The sequence below is a fragment of the Notamacropus eugenii genome, chromosome 5 (assembly GCF_028372415.1).
Source record: "Notamacropus eugenii isolate mMacEug1 chromosome 5, mMacEug1.pri_v2, whole genome shotgun sequence".
In the NCBI taxonomy this organism is placed as follows: Eukaryota; Metazoa; Chordata; class Mammalia; order Diprotodontia; family Macropodidae; genus Notamacropus; species Notamacropus eugenii.
In genome coordinates, this window is record NC_092876.1 from 415,634,427 (window position 1) to 415,657,791 (window position 23,365).

General features: G+C 37.2%; 2 protein-coding genes across 7 annotated transcripts in view; one reads left to right on the forward strand and one right to left on the reverse strand.

Moving 5' to 3' along the window:
* The window catches only part of CRYAA (crystallin alpha A), a 78,770-nt gene extending 77,661 nt beyond the window's left edge, over positions 1-1,109 (reverse strand). The window contains exon 1 of the mRNA XM_072614845.1: positions 928-1,109. The gene's annotated coding sequence lies outside the window, so the exon portion shown is untranslated. The remainder of the gene's footprint in view (positions 1-927) is intronic.
* On the forward strand, positions 76-21,631 carry U2AF1 (U2 small nuclear RNA auxiliary factor 1). Of its 6 annotated transcripts, XM_072614843.1 has the most exons (10): positions 304-399; positions 4,798-4,885; positions 7,787-7,853; positions 8,624-8,690; positions 12,271-12,320; positions 12,664-12,762; positions 13,204-13,337; positions 13,497-13,589; positions 19,360-19,548; positions 21,290-21,631. In XM_072614843.1, the coding sequence occupies exons 5-9, from the start codon at positions 12,291-12,293 to the stop codon at positions 19,529-19,531; spliced, it is 528 nt and encodes a 175-aa protein (XP_072470944.1). In that variant the 5' UTR covers positions 304-399; positions 4,798-4,885; positions 7,787-7,853; positions 8,624-8,690; positions 12,271-12,290; the 3' UTR covers positions 19,532-19,548; positions 21,290-21,631. The 6 variants fall into 6 exon arrangements, with proteins under 6 accessions (XP_072470939.1, XP_072470940.1, XP_072470941.1 ...); XM_072614839.1 differs by lacking the exon at positions 7,787-7,853 and having other exon boundaries at positions 86-399; XM_072614841.1 differs by lacking the exon at positions 8,624-8,690 and having other exon boundaries at positions 252-399.
* Positions 21,632-23,365: the final 1,734 nt, after the last annotated feature.

Here is a 23,365-nt window from a genome sequence, read left to right on the forward strand (position 1 = left end):
AACCTCGTGTGAAGCTGAGAGGCGGCAAGGAGGGCCACAGACTAGGTGAAAAGGCAAAGGAAGTGAGGCAGGGGAGGCCTGCGCTCTCGAACCCACCGAGGGTGGGCCGAAAGCGGAACTCGCTCCGCGAAAGAGGACGGAGCCAGGCCGAGATGGCGGGAAGGGCTCCGCGGAGGAGGAGCCCCGCCCGCCCCGCCCGGCCGCGTCGCCGCGCCGAGCGCCAGCGTGATTGGCTGGAGGCGCCGGCTCCTCTGGTGAGAGGCCGGGCCGCGACTGACGCCGTCGCGTTCGGGTGACGTGTCCGCCAGCGTCCGGCTGTGGCGGCGGCGGCGGCGGCGGCAGCGGCGGGTGGGAAATGGCGGAGTATTTGGCCTCCATTTTCGGCACAGAGAAAGACAAGTGAGTTGGAGTGCCCCGGGCCTTGTTCTCGGGAGGGCGTCCGCGGGTCCCGAGACGGTCGGCGTTGCGGAAGAGCGGAGGGGGCCGCCGGCATGGCCGGAGCCGCGGCGGGGATCGACGGGGACGCGAGGCGGCTGTAGGCCCGGCCCGCGGCGTGGGGGAGGGGAGCCGGCGGCGGCGGCGGGAAGCAGCGGGCGCCCGGCCTCGTGGAGCCCGCTCATTCATAAAGCCGCGGCCCCCTCCCCCTCCGCGGGCTGGCGGCGCGCTCCGGCCCTTCTCCGGGGGAGCCGCGCGCCGCCTTCGCGTGGAGCTCGTACTCCAAGCGGATGAATGGGCGGAGGGACGGGGCTCGGGGTCGGGGACGAGCCGGGGAGAGGAAGCGGTCCGGCTTCGGCGTCCCGCATGGCCGGGCCTGGGAGCGGGGGAGGGGAAGCGCCCCAGGGGCCGGGCCTGGCGCCCCCCGAGTCTGCCCCGAGCGCCGCCAAGTTTGCTTTCGGCTTGTCCCGAATACTTTCCACGGAGCTTTACCTGGTCTGTTAGACATTCCTCTGCCCCCTGGCTCTCTGAACGACTTCCGCTCACGCGTCACCTCCAAAAAGGTCTTTCGGTTCCTTTCAAGCATTTAGTAAGCGCTTGCTGTGTGCCAGCACTGTAGAGAACAGGAGAAAAAGGGAACGGCCCCCGCGCTCGTGGAGCCCCTGCTGTGCTGGAGGGAATAATCGCGCGGGGATGAGAGGAATGAGTAAACACGAGGGGTGCTGGGAGGACTGCGGTGTGCAGGAAGGTAATTTTCGTTAGATTTAGGTTTCCAGAATACGCTATATTAACACAGTTAGTTTGGGCTTGAACCCAAGAAATGAACGGACAGCAGGGGGTAGATGTCACTGAAAGTGGGAGACAGACGCTCGTGGGGTCCCGGCGGTGCCTCTTCTCGTTTCTAATGGGAAGCCCCTTCTTAAACGGTAGTATGAGTGTAGGAAAGAGATTCGGTAGGTTTGCCTTTTCTTTATTTTAGTGGATTTTAGGATTATAAACTCGTAAAGAGGCCAGAGCATTAGGGATGCACCCATGGCAAACTCGAATGATGTCCAGCAGCGGTTTGTATGTATTGCCTTAGAAAAGACAGTTTAGCCTTCTCTATGTTGGGTTCTTTCTCCTTGTTAGACCTTTCGCAGTTGCATTTAAGTCTTGGAGGGGTTGTACTCAGGAGTTTTTGGTAGGCTGGGATGTTTTGACACCACACGTCTTGTCTCACCCCTATAAATGAGGAAATTGAGTTCTGGAGAAGTTAAGTGACTGGCCCAAGGTCACACAAGAAGGAAGTGGTTCCTGCCCTGATCCTGTGAGATCAGATCTTTCATGCTTTGCATTCCAGACTATTTTTCCCAAAATTTGACATGAGGGGAGTCTTAAACTATTTGAGTAACTCCAGCAACTAAAGTTCACCAGTTCTGTGATTGGAATAAATTAAGGAATATGATTAAAGTCTTTTTATTTACTTCTCTAAGTCTTTGTTTGGGGGTAGAGAATTCTGTAACCCTTTGAGAATAGGGAGTCTGTCTTTGTATCCCTTGGGCTCAGCAGGAGGTTACTTAAAAAATGGTTGTTAATTGATTGTATCCTTGTAGCAAAGATCGCTGGTGACTGTTCTCATTTAATCCCAGTAGATTGTAGGTCTCTGTCTCATGATAGCCTTTGTCCTGTAGTTTACCTTTGTAAAAGAAGAAGTTGTTTCTCCTAAAGTCTTGTTTGCTGTGGCCAAAACACAGTTTTGGAAGAGCATTCATTGCAATTATCTTTTGCCTCTGTGTGTATTATCTGAAATTAACCATTCAGCAGCATTGTGAAATCGACATTTTTGAGTGTTTTCTTACTTGCCTTTTGGGGAGAGAACTGGGGAGCTCTGACTAAAAAGAATTTTTTTTTTTAAATCTAAACTAGAAAATAGTTATAACATTAAAGAAATCAATATTATTGTGAATTTGCTTTTCTGGGACCTGAATTTATCAGCATTTCTAATACTTTTTTTATACTAGGTTTTACCTTTTTTATGTACTTTTTGCAATATAATTTTTTAATTGAGAAAACTAACCAAAATTCAGCTTACTGTACGCTGTTGATTTGAGATGGTTTCCCCCCTTCTGTGGAAAGCACAAAATAAGAATACGGTTTAGTCGTTATTTTTGGAGTAACAAGTCCCTTATCCTCCCACCCTTTTAAAAAATAATTCACTCTGCTCCTTACTAAGTACGAGGTCTTCCTCTCGTGTTCATTAACAAAGGATTCCTTCAGTCCTTTACTTACAGTTTTATCTGATTAGAATTCAGCCTTTCTTTGAATATTTTGTAACTGACTTGTCAAACTGCAACGTATGGGAACCAGGCGCCCTGAATCTTCCAGGTTTGCCAAGCAATCAATGTAAATTGTACAGTCTGGCTCACCTCAGAAGGGTTTCTTCTTTTCTAAATTAAATCTCGCAATTTTCTTTCTTTACTTGGTGATCACTCATAAGCAGACTACAATTTAAACAAGAAAATGATAGGAAATCTTACAAAAGGGGAAGAATTTGAATGCAAAGAGGGAAACCGGAAGTTGGCAAGCACCTGGTGCTAGATTTCCCCATCTCATTAAAATATTTTTTTGAGACTTTGTTTTCGCTTGATTCATTGTGGAGGCGGGGAAGTATTTTTAGGTCACACGATGGACAGATCACCATCATTTTGTAGGAGGTTTTTTTTTGTTAGTTTTGTTTTTAAGAAAATCTTTGGTAGACAGGTATGACCCTGGTAGTTTTTTGACTTCTCCGGGTCCACTACCACCCCATGGCCATTCTCAGTTGTCTAGCTTCATTGGTAGAGGAAGTCTCCTTTTCCTTATACCAATGAAATCAAAATTTGGCTCTTTAAAAACAAAAAACAGAAGGTAAGAGTTTGTGAGAAATGACTGCACAATACATATTTTTCATTTCATTAAATTTAAACCCTCATCATCACTACTAACAAATGTTTTATTATGCATTCTGACACTTCTGCCACATAGAAACAGGGCAGGTTTTTGGTTTGGTTTTTTCTTTTTTTGAGCCTTTTAAAAGAAAAATAGGCAGAATCAATCAATCAGCATAAACAGTATTCCATCTATATCTCATCCCATACTGCTCCAACAAAAGAAAAGGCATCAGGTGCCCAAAGAAATATTAAAAACTAAAGTGAGCTCTCCCTTTCCTCCCTCTCCAGGTTTTCAGAGATCACAGAGCTTTTGTGAAAGGACATGAAAATGTTTTGTCAGGTTAACAACCAGGCAGAGGAAATCCAATATTTTATGGTAGTTTTACTTAAGTTAGAGGCAGCATGGTGTCATGAACAGAGTGCTGGACTTGAATCAAAAAGACTTGGTGAAATCCTACATCTGATGTTAATCTTTGTAACTGTGATTAGGGGTAATCTAATCTAATCTTGCTGAGTTTCAGAAAACAGGCCCTTCTACTAGGTTTTAGTGGCAATGTAACATTTGTGGGTGGAAGGAATTCTTTTTACCAAGGATATCACAAATCTTTAACGCATGAGTATGCCAGGTTAATAGGAAAATTAATCCAATAAATAGAATGAATTAACATTAGAAAATGAAAATGGGGGAAAGAAACATAAATAGAATTTATGTCCTTATACCTAATGAGGTATCTGCAGAAAGAAGGGTTTGCATCGTCATTATTTAGGAAGGAGACAGAGTAACCAGAAAGGTGATAGACCTGTGCTTTGCCTTTGTCAGATAACATCTAAACGATGATACTCAGTTGTAGACAGCGGAAAAATGTTGACAAACTGAAAAAAAAGTTGGGAGAATTGAGATGCTGGAACTGTTCCAAATCATGCCATATAGGGTGCTGAAGGAATTGGGGATATTTAACTTGGAGGTGAGAAGAGTTAAGGAGAGAACATTATTATTGTTTTCAAGTATTCAAAGAGCTCTCATAAGGAGGAAGAATTAGATTTATCCTCCTTTATCCTACAAGGTAGCACTAAGAGGAATGATTGTCAGAAAAGTAAACATAGCTTCAATATATTGGGTGGGGAGGGGTGTAAAAGTCCTACCAGAGTTCTTCAGTCTACTTCCATAAGATCCTTATCCTCTGGATGTCTTCAGGTACCATTCAAATGACCAGCTTTGGAGAATAGACTACTATAGGCTAGATTAAGTCACCTCTCTTAACTCTTGAGATTCTTGGGAAAGGGTATCAGATAATAAAGATTAAAGTGTAATATTGATCTAGTTATATTTCTGACACTTGAGTTAAATGGAAAATAGTCTAGTGTAGTCATCGTTATGCTAATTACATATTTACATGTTTTTTTCCTAGCACTATAATTAATATAAAACAATATAATTTTTTTTCACTTACAGAGTCAACTGTTCATTTTATTTCAAAATTGGAGCTTGTCGTCATGGAGACAGATGTTCCCGGTTGCATAATAAACCAACCTTTAGCCAGGTTTGTATCTTTTCTTAGATTTTTTTGGTCTTAAATCTTCATCTAAGTTTTCAAAGTCTGCTACTGATACTATTACTAAATAATTCATTCTTTTCCCTTTTTTTCCTCTTTTATTTATGTATGTGTGCATTTATCTTCTTTTTTACTTGTACTGGTCCTTTTTGCAGATGATGCTATTAAAAATCTTAACTGTAGTGGAGGCTGGTCAGGACTAATTGGTGTGTTTAATTTCAAGGCAAATCAGTCATGTCCCCAGATTCTTTGTACAGCAGACCTTGCCCGGTATATTCCTCGTATCTATATGAAGGATTTCAAAATTTCATTGTTCTTATGGCCACTATGATGCAGAAACATGGACCCGGCTTGCAGAAACTGACCTGATTTGTAGGGGTATTTTTTTTTTTTTTACTATTTTCCCCCCTCATGGTTTGTTAGCTGTAATTCACGTTAACTGCCAGTTTCCCCTGCCGGCTGATTTACTACTGTGGGATTAGAAGAGTCTGGGAAAGGCCATGCCAACTAAAACTCACTTGAGGTTATTTGGTTGAGTGGTTAGGAATAGGAATTTAAAAAACCCAAACTCTTGCTAGAGTTTTATATATCCAGTTTATAAAAGAGATTTATGTTGAATGGATTCATTCCTCCTCTACTCTAACTGAGCTTCTTACTCTGTTTCTTTAACTGGAAGCTAAAGTCCCTGAAATTAGGTTATAAACTGTGGGTTTAACTATAAGTATTTCTACATTGCTGTTCAGGTACTCCCCAGAGTTAACCTACTACTACTTCTTGGGTGCTATGTTCTCAATGGTTAAAATTCTGGTACATTTTCTTTAGACTAATGAAACACTTAAGAGGAAAAATAAAATAGTCCTTGCCACTCCCTTAAGAAAAAAAGGTCTAGAAATTGCAAGTGTGTTTTGGAGCATTGAAGAAAGATATCACACTTTTATTAAAAAGAATTGGGAGTGATAAAGTGTAGGTTATTCCCATCCCGTGTTCACTACTTACAGTTTGGAAAAGAGTGAAACCTGGTTTTCTGTAGGCTTTAAAGTCGGAAAATGGCGAGGCCCTGCTGAGCTAGAAACACTAATAGCAATATGAATTTATACCATAAACTTCAAAAGTAAGGTCTTTTCCCACAACAGAAGAAAAAAATATTAACTTTTTTGAATAGATTTTCATACGTACTTTTGATTTTTGTTTTTATGGTTGAAGGGGTCCCACTTGGAAAGAAATAGAATAGTATGTGCAGTGGTGAAGTACATTTTTCAATACTCCAATAAGGCATAGGTTTTGTTTTTGTTGTTTTGGTCTTCCCTGAGTCTATAGAGGAAATAAAAATTGAGAAGGGAGTGGAAAGAGGATAAACATTGCTATTTAGCTAAATGCAGGTAGAAATTTTTTTTCATTCAGAAATAGTTTTAGTTGTGGCTTTTAAAAGTGGACCATGTTGGGATCAAAATAAAATTGATTTTATTAACTTTTGAGTGTGTATGTGTATTGCACATCTAATTTTACCATTTTGTTTTCTAAAGTTAACTTAAGGCACTGTTTATCATCACTGGGACTCCCTTATTCTCTTTATATCTAGTGCCAGATGCAAACCCATGATACATTTTACATGTGGGCTCAGGATTTTTATTTGGTGTTATCTTCCTCAGCTCAGGAATCTGTAAACAGAAGCAATGAAACCATTACCCGAATAAATGTAGAGCTTTGTCCTACGTCCAGAGTCTTGGGAGGAATATGTTCCAGAATGCCCTTAGTGAATCTGTGGTGTCTAAGTGGGTGTGGAATAGAAAAAGTTCAGGTATTCAAAAGCAGAGAAGAGGATTGGTAATCATTCACAAAGTTAACTTTTTTAGTTTTACACTTTCAGCTTAAAATTAGGTTTTTTGCCTGCAGATTCATAACCCTAAAATGTAATTAATGTATTACATTTGAGCTGGGGCTTTGACTTGAAGAGAGAATTTATGACCATTATTAGGAATTCCCTCTAAATGTAGGTGGAAATTTAATTATTTGGTTTTATAAACTAGATTTAAGTGTCGTTTATACATGTCACAGCAATGTTTTATCAAGATAGAACGTGAGGTGGTTTTTTTTACTTTTCCCTACCTAACCTTAGATTTGTGGGTTTTAGCATATATAGTACATTTTTGAGCTACTTACAGTGATAATGGACATTGAAATTTTATGTACTCTATTAGCTTACTAACTTAAACATGGTTTGTTTTTTCAGACAACTTGGTTTTAAGAAGAACGGTACAAATGTAAGGTTTCAAGTCTGCCTGATCAAGTGTAAAGCAGAAGGGCTAAAAGGATATTTTCCTTAAAAGAAGGAGCGGAAACATACAAACATTTAAAATTATTGTATTATGTAAACAGAGACCTCACCAAGAAATATCTATATAAGATTGTATAAGGTATCTAGTTGACATTTGAGAAACTTGAGCTTTGTCTGCCAACTTTCGCTAAGAATGGAAGAAAACTTGAACCCACTGCATACTCTCAAGTTATATACTGGTTAAAACTTTGCATGGGGATGTGGTTATGTTTGAAAAATTTAAGGACATTGTAGTAGTTGTCTTAGTTTGAAGTACAAAAATGTTAAAGTTAGAAGTATTTATTAATACTTTACCATTTTAACTTGGGGCTACTCATTACACGAATCAATTATAGTTTCTTCTTGGTTGCTAGCTGACTTAAAGTAAGTCACTGCAAAAACTCTGTTTTCATAATATGATGGTTTTGGTGTACTCCTCAGAAGACACACACAAAATGTCTGACTTGCAAAAAAGAAATTGTTTAGCCATTTGCAAACAAGTTGTCTCTTTGCAATTGTCTAATATATGCACAGCAGCCAGTAGAATTCCCCTTTTTATTTTTTTTTCCCCGCAGACCATCTTGATTCAAAACATCTATCGTAACCCCCAAAACAGTGCACAGACGGCTGACGGCTCACACTGTAAGTCCCACAGTTGGAGAAATTTTTTTAAAGAATGGTGTTAAAGAGCCCACTCCTAATTGAGACAATAATGTTGGCTTCTGAGCTGCTGACATAAAGCTGTTGCAAACAGGACAAGGTGATGGAACTCCTTGCGCACAGCAAGAACTTGATAACTGTATTTGTTCATGAAACAAATCATGTGACTTTTGAAAGCTCACTGATGGGACCTTTCTTTTGATTTGACTTTTGTTAAATGACAAGGTCCATACATATGAAACCATTTTTTTTTTTTAATCAGCCAATCATTACACTTGATTGGACCCCTGACATTTATCAAGTTCTTTCTATAGGTATGAAATCATAAAAATATTTAGGATTCAGTAAGGTAAGTTGCCCAAGTGTGGGTCTTGTTTCATTAAAAAAAAAAAAAGTTAAGGAAATAAGAGATTTCGTGTCATGTAATTATTGTGTTTACACAGTGCAGCTGTTTGTCCTGGCTGTTCTGAGTTTTAGTTATTTTGTTAAATGAAGTTTTTAATAGCAAATTCTTTATTTTTATAATTCAATTTGTGAAAGAGGAATGTTTTGATAAAACAAACACAATAATAGCATATTATGAGATCTCTTATGCAGTGTTAGGGTGGTTCAGGAAATCTTCCCCTCTCTGGAGAAAATAACTTGCTCTTTTTCAGCACTGAGACTCGGCAAAAGGGATCATCAAAGGAAACCGGTTAAGTGTTAAAATTTTTATTTTCCATAATATAAAGTTGTTGCGTTTTGTATTTCAGACCATTGCCCTCTTGAACATTTACCGTAACCCTCAAAACTCTTCCCAGTCTGCTGACGGTTTGCGCTGTAAGTTCATACAAGTTCCTTCACTGGTTCCCTGGGCTTGATTGTCAGAGCTCAGTGTCAACTTAATCTGATCTACCATTTTAGTTTAATAAAGGACCACATTTTATTAAATGTGTCAAGAGACTTGTCCTATTCAACCCTTTCCCCAACCCAATTCTTCCAAAAGGGGCTGAAACTATATATTTTTTAAAAATAGTTTTGGTCTGCTCCCACTGTTTCCTCCTTTACTTGACCGTCATCCTAGGGGAAAATATGCCAAAGTAAGCGTTACGCTCTTTTCTTTCAAGAGCAAGGATATTTGACATTTTACTTAAAACGTTTCTTCTTTAAAAAGATTTGTGAAATTTGGTTATTTGTGTGTGTGTATGTGTGTGTGTGCGTGTGTGTTTTCCCCAAATTGCATTCAAAATTTTGTCCCTAATTAAAAATAAAAAGATGAGCTATTTCAGAAGTCACATTTTAATTCTAACAAACCTTGCTCTAAGTATTTTCCATTTCCCTGAGCTTCCTTATTGCAGAATACAGACACTAGCTAGAAAGTTCAGGGGAAAAGGAGGTGTTGGGGAGCAAATATGTATTTGTCAAAGTACCAGTAGGTCCTTGGTGAAAAAAGTTTGAAGATCATCATTATATGACATTTAATGTAAATTTAAAGTTTGTCTTCTTTGTGGAATTCAGAATTTGATCTACTATAGTTTGAAAACAGATGGGCACTTGCATGGAAAAGAATTGTCATTTTTCATTTAGTAAATATTCCTATTTTTCAAATGGCAAGTATATGAATATTCTATTAAGTGATAGTTGTTTCAGAACAGGATATAGGCCAGTAATGGAGAATCTAGTACCTTCAAAACAATTTTATATTTTATCATCTTTGTATAAGTGGATATCTGATTGGGGTTTTTTTTTTTTAACCCTTTGGAATTTAATTATTGGTGGGAAAAGTGGAATTAAAAACTGGCAAACTTTTAAATCAGAGATGGCCAGCAAGTGGCTCACAACCTAAATACTGCAAAATTTCCCCTAATAGCTGTAGATATAACTTCAAATCCTCTTTAAAAACCATCCTGTACCAGCAGCTTGTGGTCTGGTCTTCTGTTCATTTTTAATCCTGCCAGTTGAGGCACTAAATGCATTATCATAATTGTGTTACTCATACAGTGGTACAGGACTTAATTTCTTCTCAAATGATTACAGAGTTAATTTGGTAATCTTTGTTTTAAAGTAATTCATTTTCTGAGGATTTTTGTTTTGTTTTAACTTTTTAAAAAGGACAGTTCCATGGGGAAATATTTAAATATAGTTATACTAAATATTGTGCTTCTTTTCCTTTCAAGAAAAATAGGTTATTGAATAACTGTGACAATTGCTTTTTACTCATTAATCAGGGTTTTGTGTATTCACTTTACATTGGAAATATAATATTTAATTTAGATATGTAATGTTGACTATGAACTCTTAAAACTAGATATTCGTGGTACCCCACTGCTTTATGCACATGGCATAATAAGAATCGATCATATGCATATCAAAAAGCTGGTGCCCTCTCCGCATAAGTAAATGGAGTTTGTTTGGTTTGCATCTTAGATATAAAGTCAGTTTAAACTGATGAACTTCAGTTACAGGACCCTTTCACTGATATTTCCCAAATGCTCAGTTAATTGAAATTTAAAATTATTTACCTACCCTTTTTATGCAGAGAATAGCTATTTCATTGAAACATAAAATTCAGTCTGCATGATTGAATGCAAGTTTAAGAAGCATAAGTTTTAAGAGAAAAAATTAATAATTGTTTCATGTTTTGCTGTTAAAAATCTATGTTTTCCATTAAGGGGTATAATAAATGGTCGAGTAGTATTTTTATTAATGTTTTCTCTGTGAATGGTTAAAATATTTCATGTTTATTTTTATATGGTTTAATGATTAAATCCTGACAAACAGTATTTACACGATCAGGATAAAATGTATTTTTCCCCATAGTGTTAGGCCCATTGTCAGATATTTTCTATTTTACACATTTAAAAATTGCATACAACTCTGTAGCATGGTAATGGGGATAAAATTAAAATCAGTGACAATCCCCATATACATAGCCAGTAGTTTAAACTTCTCCCTACTTAATTTTGACATTTTATGAAACCTACTAAATAATGCCTTAGTTTACATTTTACTTTCTCTTTCACTATGGTGGAAGGTGCTATAAAACTACCAAAAGAAAGTGAATTTAAGGATAGTAAAGTCTTAATTTTTAAGCACCCTGTTCAGTGAAGAAATAATACTTACTGTGACTTCACTTGTCAGCATTTTTCTAAATGATGGTCAGCTATCAGGAATTGGTAGGGTTTGTTTTTGAATTTCTAGTATATTCTGTTTTGTTTTTTTTTAAAAAAAACAATATATAGACACTACAGTTTTTAAAAACTGGAATCTAGAAGACCACCATGCAGAATAAAAGTGAAGCTAAATTAATAAATCACAGTGGTTTTCAGAAGTTATGTTTATACAATGAATCTTTTTACATCTTTGGAAACATTTGCAAAATAGCTAAAGGGAAGAATAGTGTGTTCCTGGCATTTTTATTTGGAGTAAGGATATAATTATGTAAGGATAAAGAATTATGGGCTTCATGGAATAAGCCAGGAGTAATCCACAGAACAAACTTGCCCATCCTTGCCCCCATCATGTTTCCAAACTATAAGGGCTGGGCTTACAGACAAAACTGGATTGTAGGCTGGCCTAGCATATTAACGCAGATCCTGTGCTCTCTCCCATCTAGCCACCTTAATTTAGCGAACTCTTGTCTTAATTTCTCTTGACTAGATCCTTTTTGCAGTATGAATGGTTAAAATTTGGTGAGGGGAGAGTGGAATAAAGAATTTCAGTTTGCTTAGGTAGCATGAATCTACCTAAATGATAGACATAACTTTGTTCCATGTGTATAAAGTTACATAGAAAAACTACTTAATGAAAATTATTTTGGAATAGACACTAAGAATGCTTTCTATAACAAAGCATTGTAATTTCCATTTATTTGGGTGGCGTACAAATGCCATAACTGTATATAACCTATTACAAATTATTTTTGTCATGGTACTTCGGTTTTAATCACATCACAAAGAATTTTATAGCATTCTTTTCTATGCTGTAAACGTAAAGGTTTCCTTTAATTAGGAAAATAAACTTAACACTTCCCTTCAATCTTAATCATAATTTTAATAATAAAGAAATTATTCCTACAAGGTTACTTGAATTCCATTTCAACTCATTAGGAGAAAAAAAGGAAATTTAACATATAAATTTTTCTAATTTGATATTAAACATTTCCTTAATTCTGAAACTTGTGGCACTGATGCTGATTAAAACTTGAATTAACTTTTAATAAACTATTAAGAGTGTCATGGGAGATTTAAAAATCTCACCTGTTTAAAAAGAACTATTAGTTTTATTATGCTATATCTTCAACAACTGCATCACCTTGTGTTCTTTCTCTAGATATTTTACTGTTGTTTAGCTGTTTGAATTTAAATTCAAGAGGTCTCTCATTTAATATTCTAACCAAAAAGATTTCTCTCCTTTTCAGGTGCAGTGAGTGATGTCGAAATGCAAGAACACTATGATGAATTCTTTGAGGTGAGCTGTATATAAAATTCACTGTTTGAAGTTAAAATCTTATATTTTTGTCGCAGTCCCTTCTTAAAGTAGAGAACTAAATGATTAGACAGTGATGACTATAATATCTATCAGATTTTAAAAGTGTATTCTCATTTTTTACTTTATTACAATTGAAATATAACAAGGACCTTTGTGTTTGGAGGAGGTGGGGCATACTAACATTTTATCTAAGAAAGGCTATCTCTTATATTTTCACTTAGTAACAACTTTGTCTCATTTACTAAAAATAACTTGTTTTTTATTATATTCTAATATGGCTTGTGTATGAAGATGCTCTGACCTCATGTTTCTCATTACCTAGGAGGTTTTTACAGAAATGGAAGAAAAGTATGGTGAAGTTGAGGAGATGAATGTTTGTGATAACCTTGGGGATCATCTTGTAGGAAATGTATATGTAAAGGTGAGTAAAGCTAGAAGTGTAATTTGAGCATTGTCACATGAGTATACACTGCTTGTTAGTGAATTCAGAGCTAGAATTGCTTTCTCCTGAGACATTTTGTTATTGTGAGTAATTGATTACTGGTTTATTTGGTTTTGGTTTTTTTTTTGCTGCCAGCTTTGATGCCTGTGACCATTTAATGTTTTCTATCAAAATATTTGTTGTCTAGAGAGTATGTTTTAAATCTTTTTTCCTTGTTTTTTGTAACCAAGTGAGTACTAATACCTAATAGAATTCTCTAACTTAAAAATTGATATTGAAGCTGGGTAGCCTTAAGTAATGTAACTAGAAATAGATTATCTGTCCTAGTTTATATTATTTGCCTTGGTAGCCATCTATTAGTTGGGAATAGCTGTATCTACAGTAAGATGTGAAAACATTTTTGTTTTACTCATTTCTCAGTTTCGCCGTGAAGAAGATGCAGAAAAGGCTGTCATTGACTTAAACAATCGCTGGTTTAATGGACAGCCAATTCATGCAGAGCTTTCACCTGTGACTGACTTCAGAGAAGCTTGCTGTCGCCAATATGAAATGGGGTAATGATGAGAATTGTTAGTGCTGTCCATTTGGAACAAAGTTGTCTTATTTACCGCACAGCTTTCAGCGTAACCAATTTAATAAGCATGATGAACATTATAGTAAGTGATAAAGATGAAGTGATTACATGACAGTTTTTATCTAATTACACTCCACAGAGAATGTACTCGAGGAGGCTTCTGTAACTTTATGCATCTGAAACCCATCTCTAGAGAACTACGACGAGAGTTGTATGGGCGTCGTCGTAAGAAGTAAGTTTTTTATTCAGTAATGTAAAAAATAAATATATTTAAGGAAAGATACCATGCATTATTGCCAAGTATTTTTTTCTAAATAAGTTTCTGTCTGGAATTTGGCAGTCTTTACTTTTTCTTCAAAAAAGAAGAATAAATTTTCTATAATTTTTTTTTTTAGAACTTGGGAGAAATAGAGAACTGAGTCTGATTATAAATTGATTCTGCTGTAGCCATCCAGGCTTTGGTATTCTGTTGCTCCAGGCCCTGAATTTAGTTAACCAACCAAAGTAAATTAAGCCAGTTAGGTTTCACATCCTGTCTGCTGTAACGTTACCATTTAGCTCTACTTTACCCTTTGAGAAATGGCCCCAGTGTAGGAAAATGAAAAGGATTGAATATTTTAGGTCACTGCAGTTTGATAGAAAGGACCCCCACAATTAAAATGTGACTGTGGACAGGTATATTTTATTCAAAACAATATGAGAGGGCTGTGCATTATATATTAGGAAGAAATTCTTGCTTAAGAAACCCAAGAACCAGAAGAAGCAAGAGGAAGATATATTGGTTGAAAAGCAGTGGAGAGAGAATAAAATCAATATAAGGTAAATTCTTTGCAGCTGGCAGGAATCAGGAAGGGCCTTGTGGATGAGGTGGCATGCAGGTGAAAGAAAACTTGAGGTTAGGATAAGAAAGGAATGTATTCCCAACATAGAGGATAGCCTGTACAGAGTCGTGGAGACAGGAGATAAGAATCTGTCCGTAAGAAGGAATAAATTGTTGGGAAGGTATATTGGGAAGTTTGTGAAGAGATTTAAATGCCAAAGAAAAGAGTTTGTATTTGATCCTAGAAGTAAATGCGAGGTACTCAAGTTTAGTGAGCCAGGGAAATGACATGGTCAGACCTGTGATTTGGGAAATATCATTTTAATAGTTGTTATGAAGGATGAACTGAGGAGATAGGGAAACCATCAAAAAGCCATTGTGTATAGACTTGCTTATGGAGCCAGCCATGACTCCAGAGGACTTGGTTGTACTACGTTACCCACCTCTTGACAGATACATGAGACTGCAACTCCTTAATCAAACTTGGTTTTCCCTTTTTTTAAAAAGAAAAAAAGACCTTTAAATTGGCAGCGTGAGGGGGGAGACTGTTCATCATTTGAAAAATAAAATGGAAGAATGGTTATTGAAATAACCCAGACAAGGTAATAAAGGTTTCAACCTTGGGTGGTTACCTGTGAGTAGAGAGAAGGCAATAGATGTAGGTGTAGGGTCAAAGAGACTATTTGAGGAGAGTCATGGGTGACTCCAGTGTTGAGAATCTGCTTGATGATGGATGATTTTTTTTGTGCCTTTGATGAAATAAAGGGGGTGGATGGGGATAGGCTGCTGTTTTGGACGTGCTGAGCTGAAACGAGACCAGGAAGAAAAGACCTGGGAGTTGCCTGCATATGACTGACCATTTAAGCCATGAGAATTGCTCACATCGTTGTGAAGAGGGCCTAGGACAGAGCCTTGGGGTGTCCCTGCAGCGAGGGGAGTGAGCTCATTATAGTCTAGTAAAGACTTAAGATCAAGTAATCAGGTAGGAGGAGAACCAGAAGAGCAGTGGAGTGAGAGGAAGGTGGTCTGCAGTGTCAGTGCCACCGAGAGCTCAGGAATGAGGAGGGTTAAGAACTTACGACATCATTGGTCACTTTGGAAAGAGCAGTTTTCATTGAGTGATTCGTTTGGAAGCTGAATTCCCAGAGGTTGAAAAGTGAGAAATATAGGCGAAAAAATAGATGTTTTTCCTAGCACTTCTGTGAAAAAAGGAGAGGTACAGATCATTAAATAAAGGGAGTGATTGGACAGGCAGAGAATATGGGAGACAATAGGAGATGAAATCTAGGATATGATTAAAGGCTGGCCTTGACTTGGCAAGGACAGAAAGACCATCACATCACCAGAGACTTAGAGTAAAGAAAGGAACGAGGGGATGGTGTCAGAAAGTGAAGAAACATGATCATTTTGTGCTAAAATTCTACAGACCATCTGGACAAAAAATAAGGCATTTGTGAAACATCACAAACCCAGCTTGTGGGTGTGAAAAAATGTGACAAGGCTTCATTTATCTGGACATCTACTAGAGGGATTTGTCAGAAATGCAGCAGTTAATGGTCTTTTTGGCTTGCCTTTTAAAGGGTAGATAAAGTGAAAAGAATTATTGTTTAACTACATGTGATCCTCACCTACAAGGAAAATAGTGGCTACTGACATCAAAATAATAGAAATCTTAAGGGAAAGGTGAATTTGTATATTAAAATTCATGATTGCATGCAAAAGCTGGCATGGTCTGACATGTACCCGGTTTGGGGAAGAGAAGGTATGGGCTTGAAATGCTCTTAGGAGGAATCGAATTTCTGAAGAAATTGAAACAGTTACCATGAGGGATGAATGGAGAAGAATAGACTTTTAGAGGGATATGGGTAGAACTCCTGGACCAATTTTAAGATATAAAGAAAACACAGACAATAGAAGCAAGGGCAGATTAATAGTATGAATACAAATGTACAGCATCGCCCTGAAAAAATTGTGTCAGAAACCAATGAATTTTTGCTTGCATCCAAGAGATCTTTTAGCTACATTGGGGAAAAGGTTCCAAGAGGAAAGAAGGTGGGGGAAAGGGGCTGGAACAATTGAATTAGGTGAAAGTCTCAACTTTTGCTTCTATTTTCCCTGCCAAAGAGACACCTGCTGAAAAAGACACCAAACAGTATCTTAGGGAGTTAAAGCCCAAGATACATAAGATAATATGATGGTGCTTTTGGTAACTTCGGATCACCGGGTCAGGATGAACAATCATAGCCCTGCGAGAACTGGCCAGAATAGTCCTGAATTTCCACAGAACTAGAGAAGTACAAAGAGTCTAGTTTTCTAAAAAGAAGAGAGAAGTCTGCAAGCTATAGAGCAACTTCATTTTCTGGCAAAAATTCTGAAGGGTTGGCCAGGAAACTGAAGGTTCTCTCTTGGTCTCTCTTTTCCATTTCCCTTGGAGACCTGATTAAATTTGGATTCAGTTATCATCTGTACAGATGATTCTCAGATATATTTGTCCAGTCTTTTGTATGCATGTGTTGATGTATGTGTGTATCTTCACGCTTGCACTCACAGTGGAGGTCCTGTATATTAAGAAACTTAACATTGTCCCAAATTGAACTTGTCATTTCCCCTCAGAACCCCCTGCTCTTCCAATCCATTGCCAACTTCTGTTGACTTGACCTTCAGAACGTCTCATGTTTTTTCTCATGAAAGTCTCCTCATGTTTCTCGGAATTGTTAAGTTTATAATTTCTTACAATGTGGTGATGCTATTATTCCTACCACATCATGGAGGTTGGGGTGCAGTGTCCCCACAATCTGGAAAATCCATCTAAAATTTTTTGCCTGCCCCTAGTACCAGAAGAGGTCAGATTTTTTTTTCTTTTATAGCGTGTTTACAGTACCTTATTATAAAATTTGGGTTGATACTATACAATACTAATTAATGTATTTCTAAGTTTCTAAACTTTTTTCTGTCATCTGTTGCTTCTACATACCTGCCAAAAAAATTCTCATTTAATTTCTAATGCCAAACTGCAGTAGGGAATGTCACGATGGGGAAGGGGTAATTGTATTTCTTTCTGTAAACCATAACTTATTTAGTCTTTTGTTAACTGGTAAAAGCATAGTTCTGTTTCTAGCATTTTCTAGGATCCATGTCCCTGCTTTTTGATAACTTCATAATATAATACAATAATAATAGTAGTTTTAAAAAACTTCATTTCAAATTGTTCTTCAGGATAGTCAAACCATTCCCAGTTATACCAACAGCTAATTAGCCAGTAGGTCTTCTGGTTGCCTCTCCACTAATAAGTTAAGGTTTTCCTATTTTAAAAATATATACGTATATATATAATTTGAATTTAATTGTTTTCAGTTAAAGACACTCCCCCACTCCCATGAAATGAAAGAAACAAATTTCCGCATTCGTCATTTCCAGTGTTCCAGTTTGCTTTCTGTAAAGGCTGAATCATTTCCTTACTCCACTAGCAGTCTGAAATGTGCCTGTTTTTCTGCAGCTCCTCCACATCACTTTTCTTTTTGTCATCTTTGTTAATACATTTTGCCTGTATTTCATCATCTTTGCTAGCTTGAGGCGCAGAGTTACATAGTAATCTCACGGTTTTCATTTCTCCCATTATTTTAAGCTTTTAGGTCTTTTTTTGATGTCTTTTCTTTCGAAAGCATCCTGTTTTTGACTGTTTGTTGGGGCACAACGCTACTGTGTCCGTTCACAGCGTACTCTGGACATCAGATAGTTAGCAAATAATGAAAATATTTTTCTTCTAGCTCGAGCGACATTTGGCTGTTTGTGCCAATATTTTTGATTTTATATGATTAGTTGATGTCTATTTTGTCTCTTAAATATAGCAGGGTTAAATTTTTTTCCTTCATAAATGTGAGATTCTGTTGTTCTTCCCCTCTTCTCTCTTTCGCTGCCCATCCCCCCCAACACACCACACCCCATCCCCCACGCCTTTATATTTAGGTTACTCCACATCCATTTGGAGTTTATTGTGCAATAAGATGCTGATCTAACTCAACTTGTTTTTTGACAAACTGTGTTCTTCTCAGTTTTCCCAACTTTTTTTTTTAGCATAGGGAGCCCATTCCCCAATAGTTCTTGGGTTTAAGTATGCTGTGTGCATTTGTTTCTAGATCTGGTCTAGTCTTTTTTATTGCTTTGCCAGTTACTCTTTAATTTTGTAATTTTTTCCTTCTAAAAAGTCAGATCTATAGGTTTTGAATGTCAGATTTTTAGCAGAAATAGTTCATGAAAAAGAATTTATCTTGTTCTGGTTTTTTTCATTGGTTTTGTTTCTGCAAGAAAATGATTTTATGTAATTGGGATTATCTACATTGTTTTTTTCTATCGCTTACCTGATTATGTCCATAATTATGCAAGTTAAAACCCTATTTCCTAATTTTTATAATGTGCTTTTCATCATATTTAGACCATTTAATATTTATTATGCTATAAAATGTTGGTATAGTCCTATTTTTTTATTTTCTTTTTGCCTAGCTACTTAGCATTTTTTTTTCCCAGTATTTTATGAAAAACAGCTTTAGAAAGCTACATTGTGAATTTGGGTAGAAAGAATGCAAAGTTGAGGTGCTTGAGAAAATGAGTGTTTCTGTGTACCAGCTAAGCTATACATCATTTTCAGAGGACATATTTTAGTTCCTTTAAATGACTTAAACCCAATACTTTTTTTTTTTTTTTGCAAGACAATGGAGCATAAGTGACTTGCTCGGGGTCACACTGCTAGTAAGTGTCAAGTGTCTGAGGTCACATTTGAACTCCAAACTCCAGGGCCATGGTTCTATCCACAGTACCACCTACCTGCCCCTCAGATACTTTTAACATAATACATTGATACCATGGCCTAAGTTTTACTGCTGTTTGAAGTTGATTTGTATCTGGCAAGTTAGACTAATTCATAGCAACTGCAGTGTTGGTTGGCATCGTTCAGCTTGAAAAAAACAATGAATAATTCTATAATAAGTCAACTCAAAATGAATTTTGAAAAACTGGATTGGTTTTCTTTTTGTTCTTTGTCATTATTTGTCTGCTTTGCTATTTTGGGAAAGGAAAATCCAGGGCCTTCTTTACCATCAGAAAATAATTTTGTATATATAATGTCTTTTGAATCATAATTTAATTTAGTAAATCCTACTTCATTTTAACTTTTTTTTTAACATAGGCATAGATCCCGATCAAGATCTCGTGAACGTCGTTCTCGATCGAGAGATCGTGGCCGTGGTGGTGGTGGTGGCGGCGGCGGCGGTGGAGGAGGTGGTGGCGGCGGTGGTGGTGGTGGCAGGGAACGTGATAGGAGGCGGTCAAGAGATCGTGAAAGATCTGGTCGATTCTGAGCCATGCCATTTTTACTGTATGTCTGCTAGAAAGTCTTGTAGTTGATTGACCAAACAAAGTTCATAATGAGAATTTTTTTCTAAAAAACAACAAAACCAAAAAAAAAAGATGGGCTTCTGAATAAAATTTGTAGTGATACAGTATTCTTGGCGTAACTATTTCTTGTGGGAAGTCTTAATAATTTTCATTTCTTTACCTCATCAAATGCATGATCTGGCAGTGCTTGAGGTGAAGGTAATACAGATTCCCCGCCCTTTAAGTCTTTGGGGATAGATAAAACCTGATTTGTGAACTTTATATAAATAGAAAACTTATTTGAAGAAACCATAAACTGAACAAGTAACTAAGGCTTGATGCATAAAAATTAACTTTTATAATATTTTCTTTCCTGCTATGCGAGTGTCAGGTTAATTTAAACAGACCTGGAGACATCGTTTTTATTTACTCTGTAGAAATACTTAGCTAGAAACTCGATTTGTGACCAGAAATCTCTGCACTGTAAACTAGCATATTTCCAGTAAAGCCAATTTTTTAGTATAAAATATTGTCTTAGTGTATCTTTAATGGAAATTGATAGTGGTGTCTGTACATAATTAGAGGTTTTTAAAATGCTATTTCATGCATAATGCCCCCAAGTTAGAGTAGTGCCTAGATCAGTATTAAGATTATCATGGTTGATCCTAACAGTCTGTTAGGCCATTCTGCCACAATTGATATTCTGCAAGGGAAGTTAAATCTTTTAAATCATACTAATATACCCTTACAAGCATTTCTCTAAAAATCACCTACCTAAAAATCAGGTTTATTTGTATTTAATTTCTCTACATTGTAAAGTGACATAATGGTTGGTGGTTGTACGTTTAAATTTTTATAATTGTTAATTAACTGCCATCTGTTAATAGGCTGTTTAAATGCTGGCAGCAAAAAATGTTTCTGTTTTTCCCCCTTCTCGGCGCAAAGCAGAACTAAGATTAAAAAGCTTTAACGCTGAAATGGACAGTTGTCAAAGGCAAACCCAGTACACATGTCTAAGTGATTGACTAGAGAAGCCGAGTTCCAACAGAGGTGTTATTAAGCCTACTTGTATCATGATTGTTCTATACGATGTAGGCGAACCCTTATTGTGTGTGTATTTAAAATCAACTTTTTCACTGTGTGTGCAGTTCCCACTGTTCACTTTAATTTTCAAAAAAATGCCCATTTCTGTGTTGGAGAGAGCGCCCTGCTTCTCAAAAGCCAGAAGTTCAGTGAAACTTTAGGGAGAAAGAACATCTTCTCAGCTTCCATTTTTCATGAAAGTAGTGTTGTTTATGAAGTACATGTGATAAAATACTCCATTAATTGATGAAATTAATTCCATTGATTTTTAACCCAGATATGATGTATAGAAATTTGATATTGGATCCTTTTACTACAGGAATCACGATCCTAGTCCTAGGGGGAGGGGGACTTGAAGAAAATTAATTTTAAGTTAGTGAACCAGTTAACTTAGTTTTGATCATTGTATCTTCCCTCCAAAGTAAACATGAAATCAGTCATTTGGTGCATCATAGATTTCAGTGAAAACTTGTAATCGCCATTTAGACAAGAAAGGTAGGGGAAGTTTTGTTTCTCTTGATTTTTTTCCTGTGAAACTAGCTTATAATTAAAGTCTGAAAGATTCTTTAAGCATTTTCACCTGAAATTAATGAAGACTCAGACAGTAAAACTGAGGAACCCTACTCACTTCGTCCTCCCCCTCTGTGCCCCTAATACAGGACTGGAATAAGGAAGAAGAGGAAAGTGTGTCCCAAAGATGACATCACACTGTGTTGCTACTTCTGTTTGAGTGTGCTATGGTCTCCACTGGTGAATGACAGCTAATAAGACCTTAAGGAAACTCATGGAGTCAGCCTACAGGGAGTAGAGTGATAGCTTTACTTGTGTCCATGAAGTTTCTCTTTTTGATGGGAATTTATCCCAAGTGGCTTCCTTTAGGTTAAAATCCAGTTATTTCTGTAAAATGTTGCTTGTCCATGAATATGATATAATGTATGTTAAAAGACTGTAAAACCACATGGAGAAAAGTTGTTGAAAAATAAAGTTTTTTAAATAAGGAATTTGCACATTGCAGAACTTAAGCATTTTGCTTTAAAAAAGCCTTTTTTAAAAGGAAAGTCTTCTAAATGGCATTCTTTTCATAAAATGAATTTAAGTAGGAAAACTCGTGAAATATTTTCATTCCTGATTTGGCATTTTTTCCTTCCTTTGGAATATTTTTCTAAGCATTAAGAAATGTACATTTTCATCATCCTGGTTAATTTTTTTCTTAAAACAGCCCCTTGTAAGATTTCAATGCTTTTCTGCTGGTGTATTTGGCTATTTTTGTAGTTAAAGTTGGCTTAGTAAAATTTGGTTCAATTCTATGGCCTTAGTTACTTCAGTAAGAGAAATATACTCCTTTGGTCTAAATTGTCAGGGAATAACACTTGATACTAAATGTAGAACCTTTCCTATTAAAAGCATTCCTTGCACCACTCTAAACAGTTTTCAGTTTGTGCCAGTTCTTTGGACAGTTCTGAAATGCCACTTAGCCTTCATCCTACACCAGTTTAGCAACCCATGGCACTTGAGTGACATTAATTGTGAAACAGAAATCAATTGGGATCACCAAATATATTGGTATGGGATGTGCCAGGGCTTAAAAGTGCTACAGCAGTCTGAATGTATGTACTAAATTATAAATAAAATTGAAATTATGTAAGATACCCACTGCCCAAACTTTACCAATCTGCTTCTCCTGTATCGGCATTTTTACTGCTAAATGTTTCACTACTAGAAATTTTAGATATTAGGCACAGATAAAAGGAATTTCTAAGAATGCTGCCATCCACATTTCAACTCTTGTTGACCACTGGCACTTAGTCTTTTGCCACAGTAAAACCAGAATCCATGTTTTCCAATCATTTAGACATTTTGAGGAGGGACTTGACATGCAGTTTTCCAGTGAGTTCAAATCAGCAACTGCTCAACATTTTATAGCCTCAGTTTCCCCGGGTTTTGAGAATTTACAGAACTTGCCTAGGGTCATGTAGCCAGAGTGTTAGAGGTGGGGCTTGAACCTAGATCTGAACAAACAATCTTAATGTTTAAAGGACACAGCTTTTTATTTTTATCTAGGAAAGAAATGAGATCAACTATCTCACCCAGGCACTAAATGAAAATCCTAGTACATGAAAGAAATTCAGACTACCACCAACCTTCAGCATGCACACTAAATTGTATCTGCTAGGAACTAAAGAGAATACACAGTTCTACTATGGCCCCCTACTGCTCCAGTGGAATATAACCTCTTGAAAGGGACCGCTGCTAAAGTTGTCTTAATATACCTAGCTTTAATGCTCTGTACTTAGGCATTACGTAAATGCTTGTTAAATCCTACCCTATCATTCCTGGAAGTTATCACTGAATTCATTTGTTGGAGGGTAATATAATAGGTTTCCACAGCTGTACTAATGCAATCTTATGCATAGTAGCCTTCAGCCTGCATTCTCTCACTTCCAAAAATGTTGCAGCTTCCTCACCGGTAGTGCGTATCTACGGCTCCTTGAAAGAGGCAAAGCGGTGGCCCTGAGTACTTTATGAATCGTAGTGATGCTAGATTTCATCGTGAATTCATAAATGATAATGCATTTATTGTGCAAGTCCTTATCAAACACAGTGTTTAGCCCTGGGCCATTTCCTTTATGAATAAAGCTTACTCTATACAAAAGCAGCGTGACTAGTGTCAAAGCCGGGGAACACCTGGTTATATTACGTGGCAAGAGTTTAAGTCAGTGTTCTACGTAACTCAA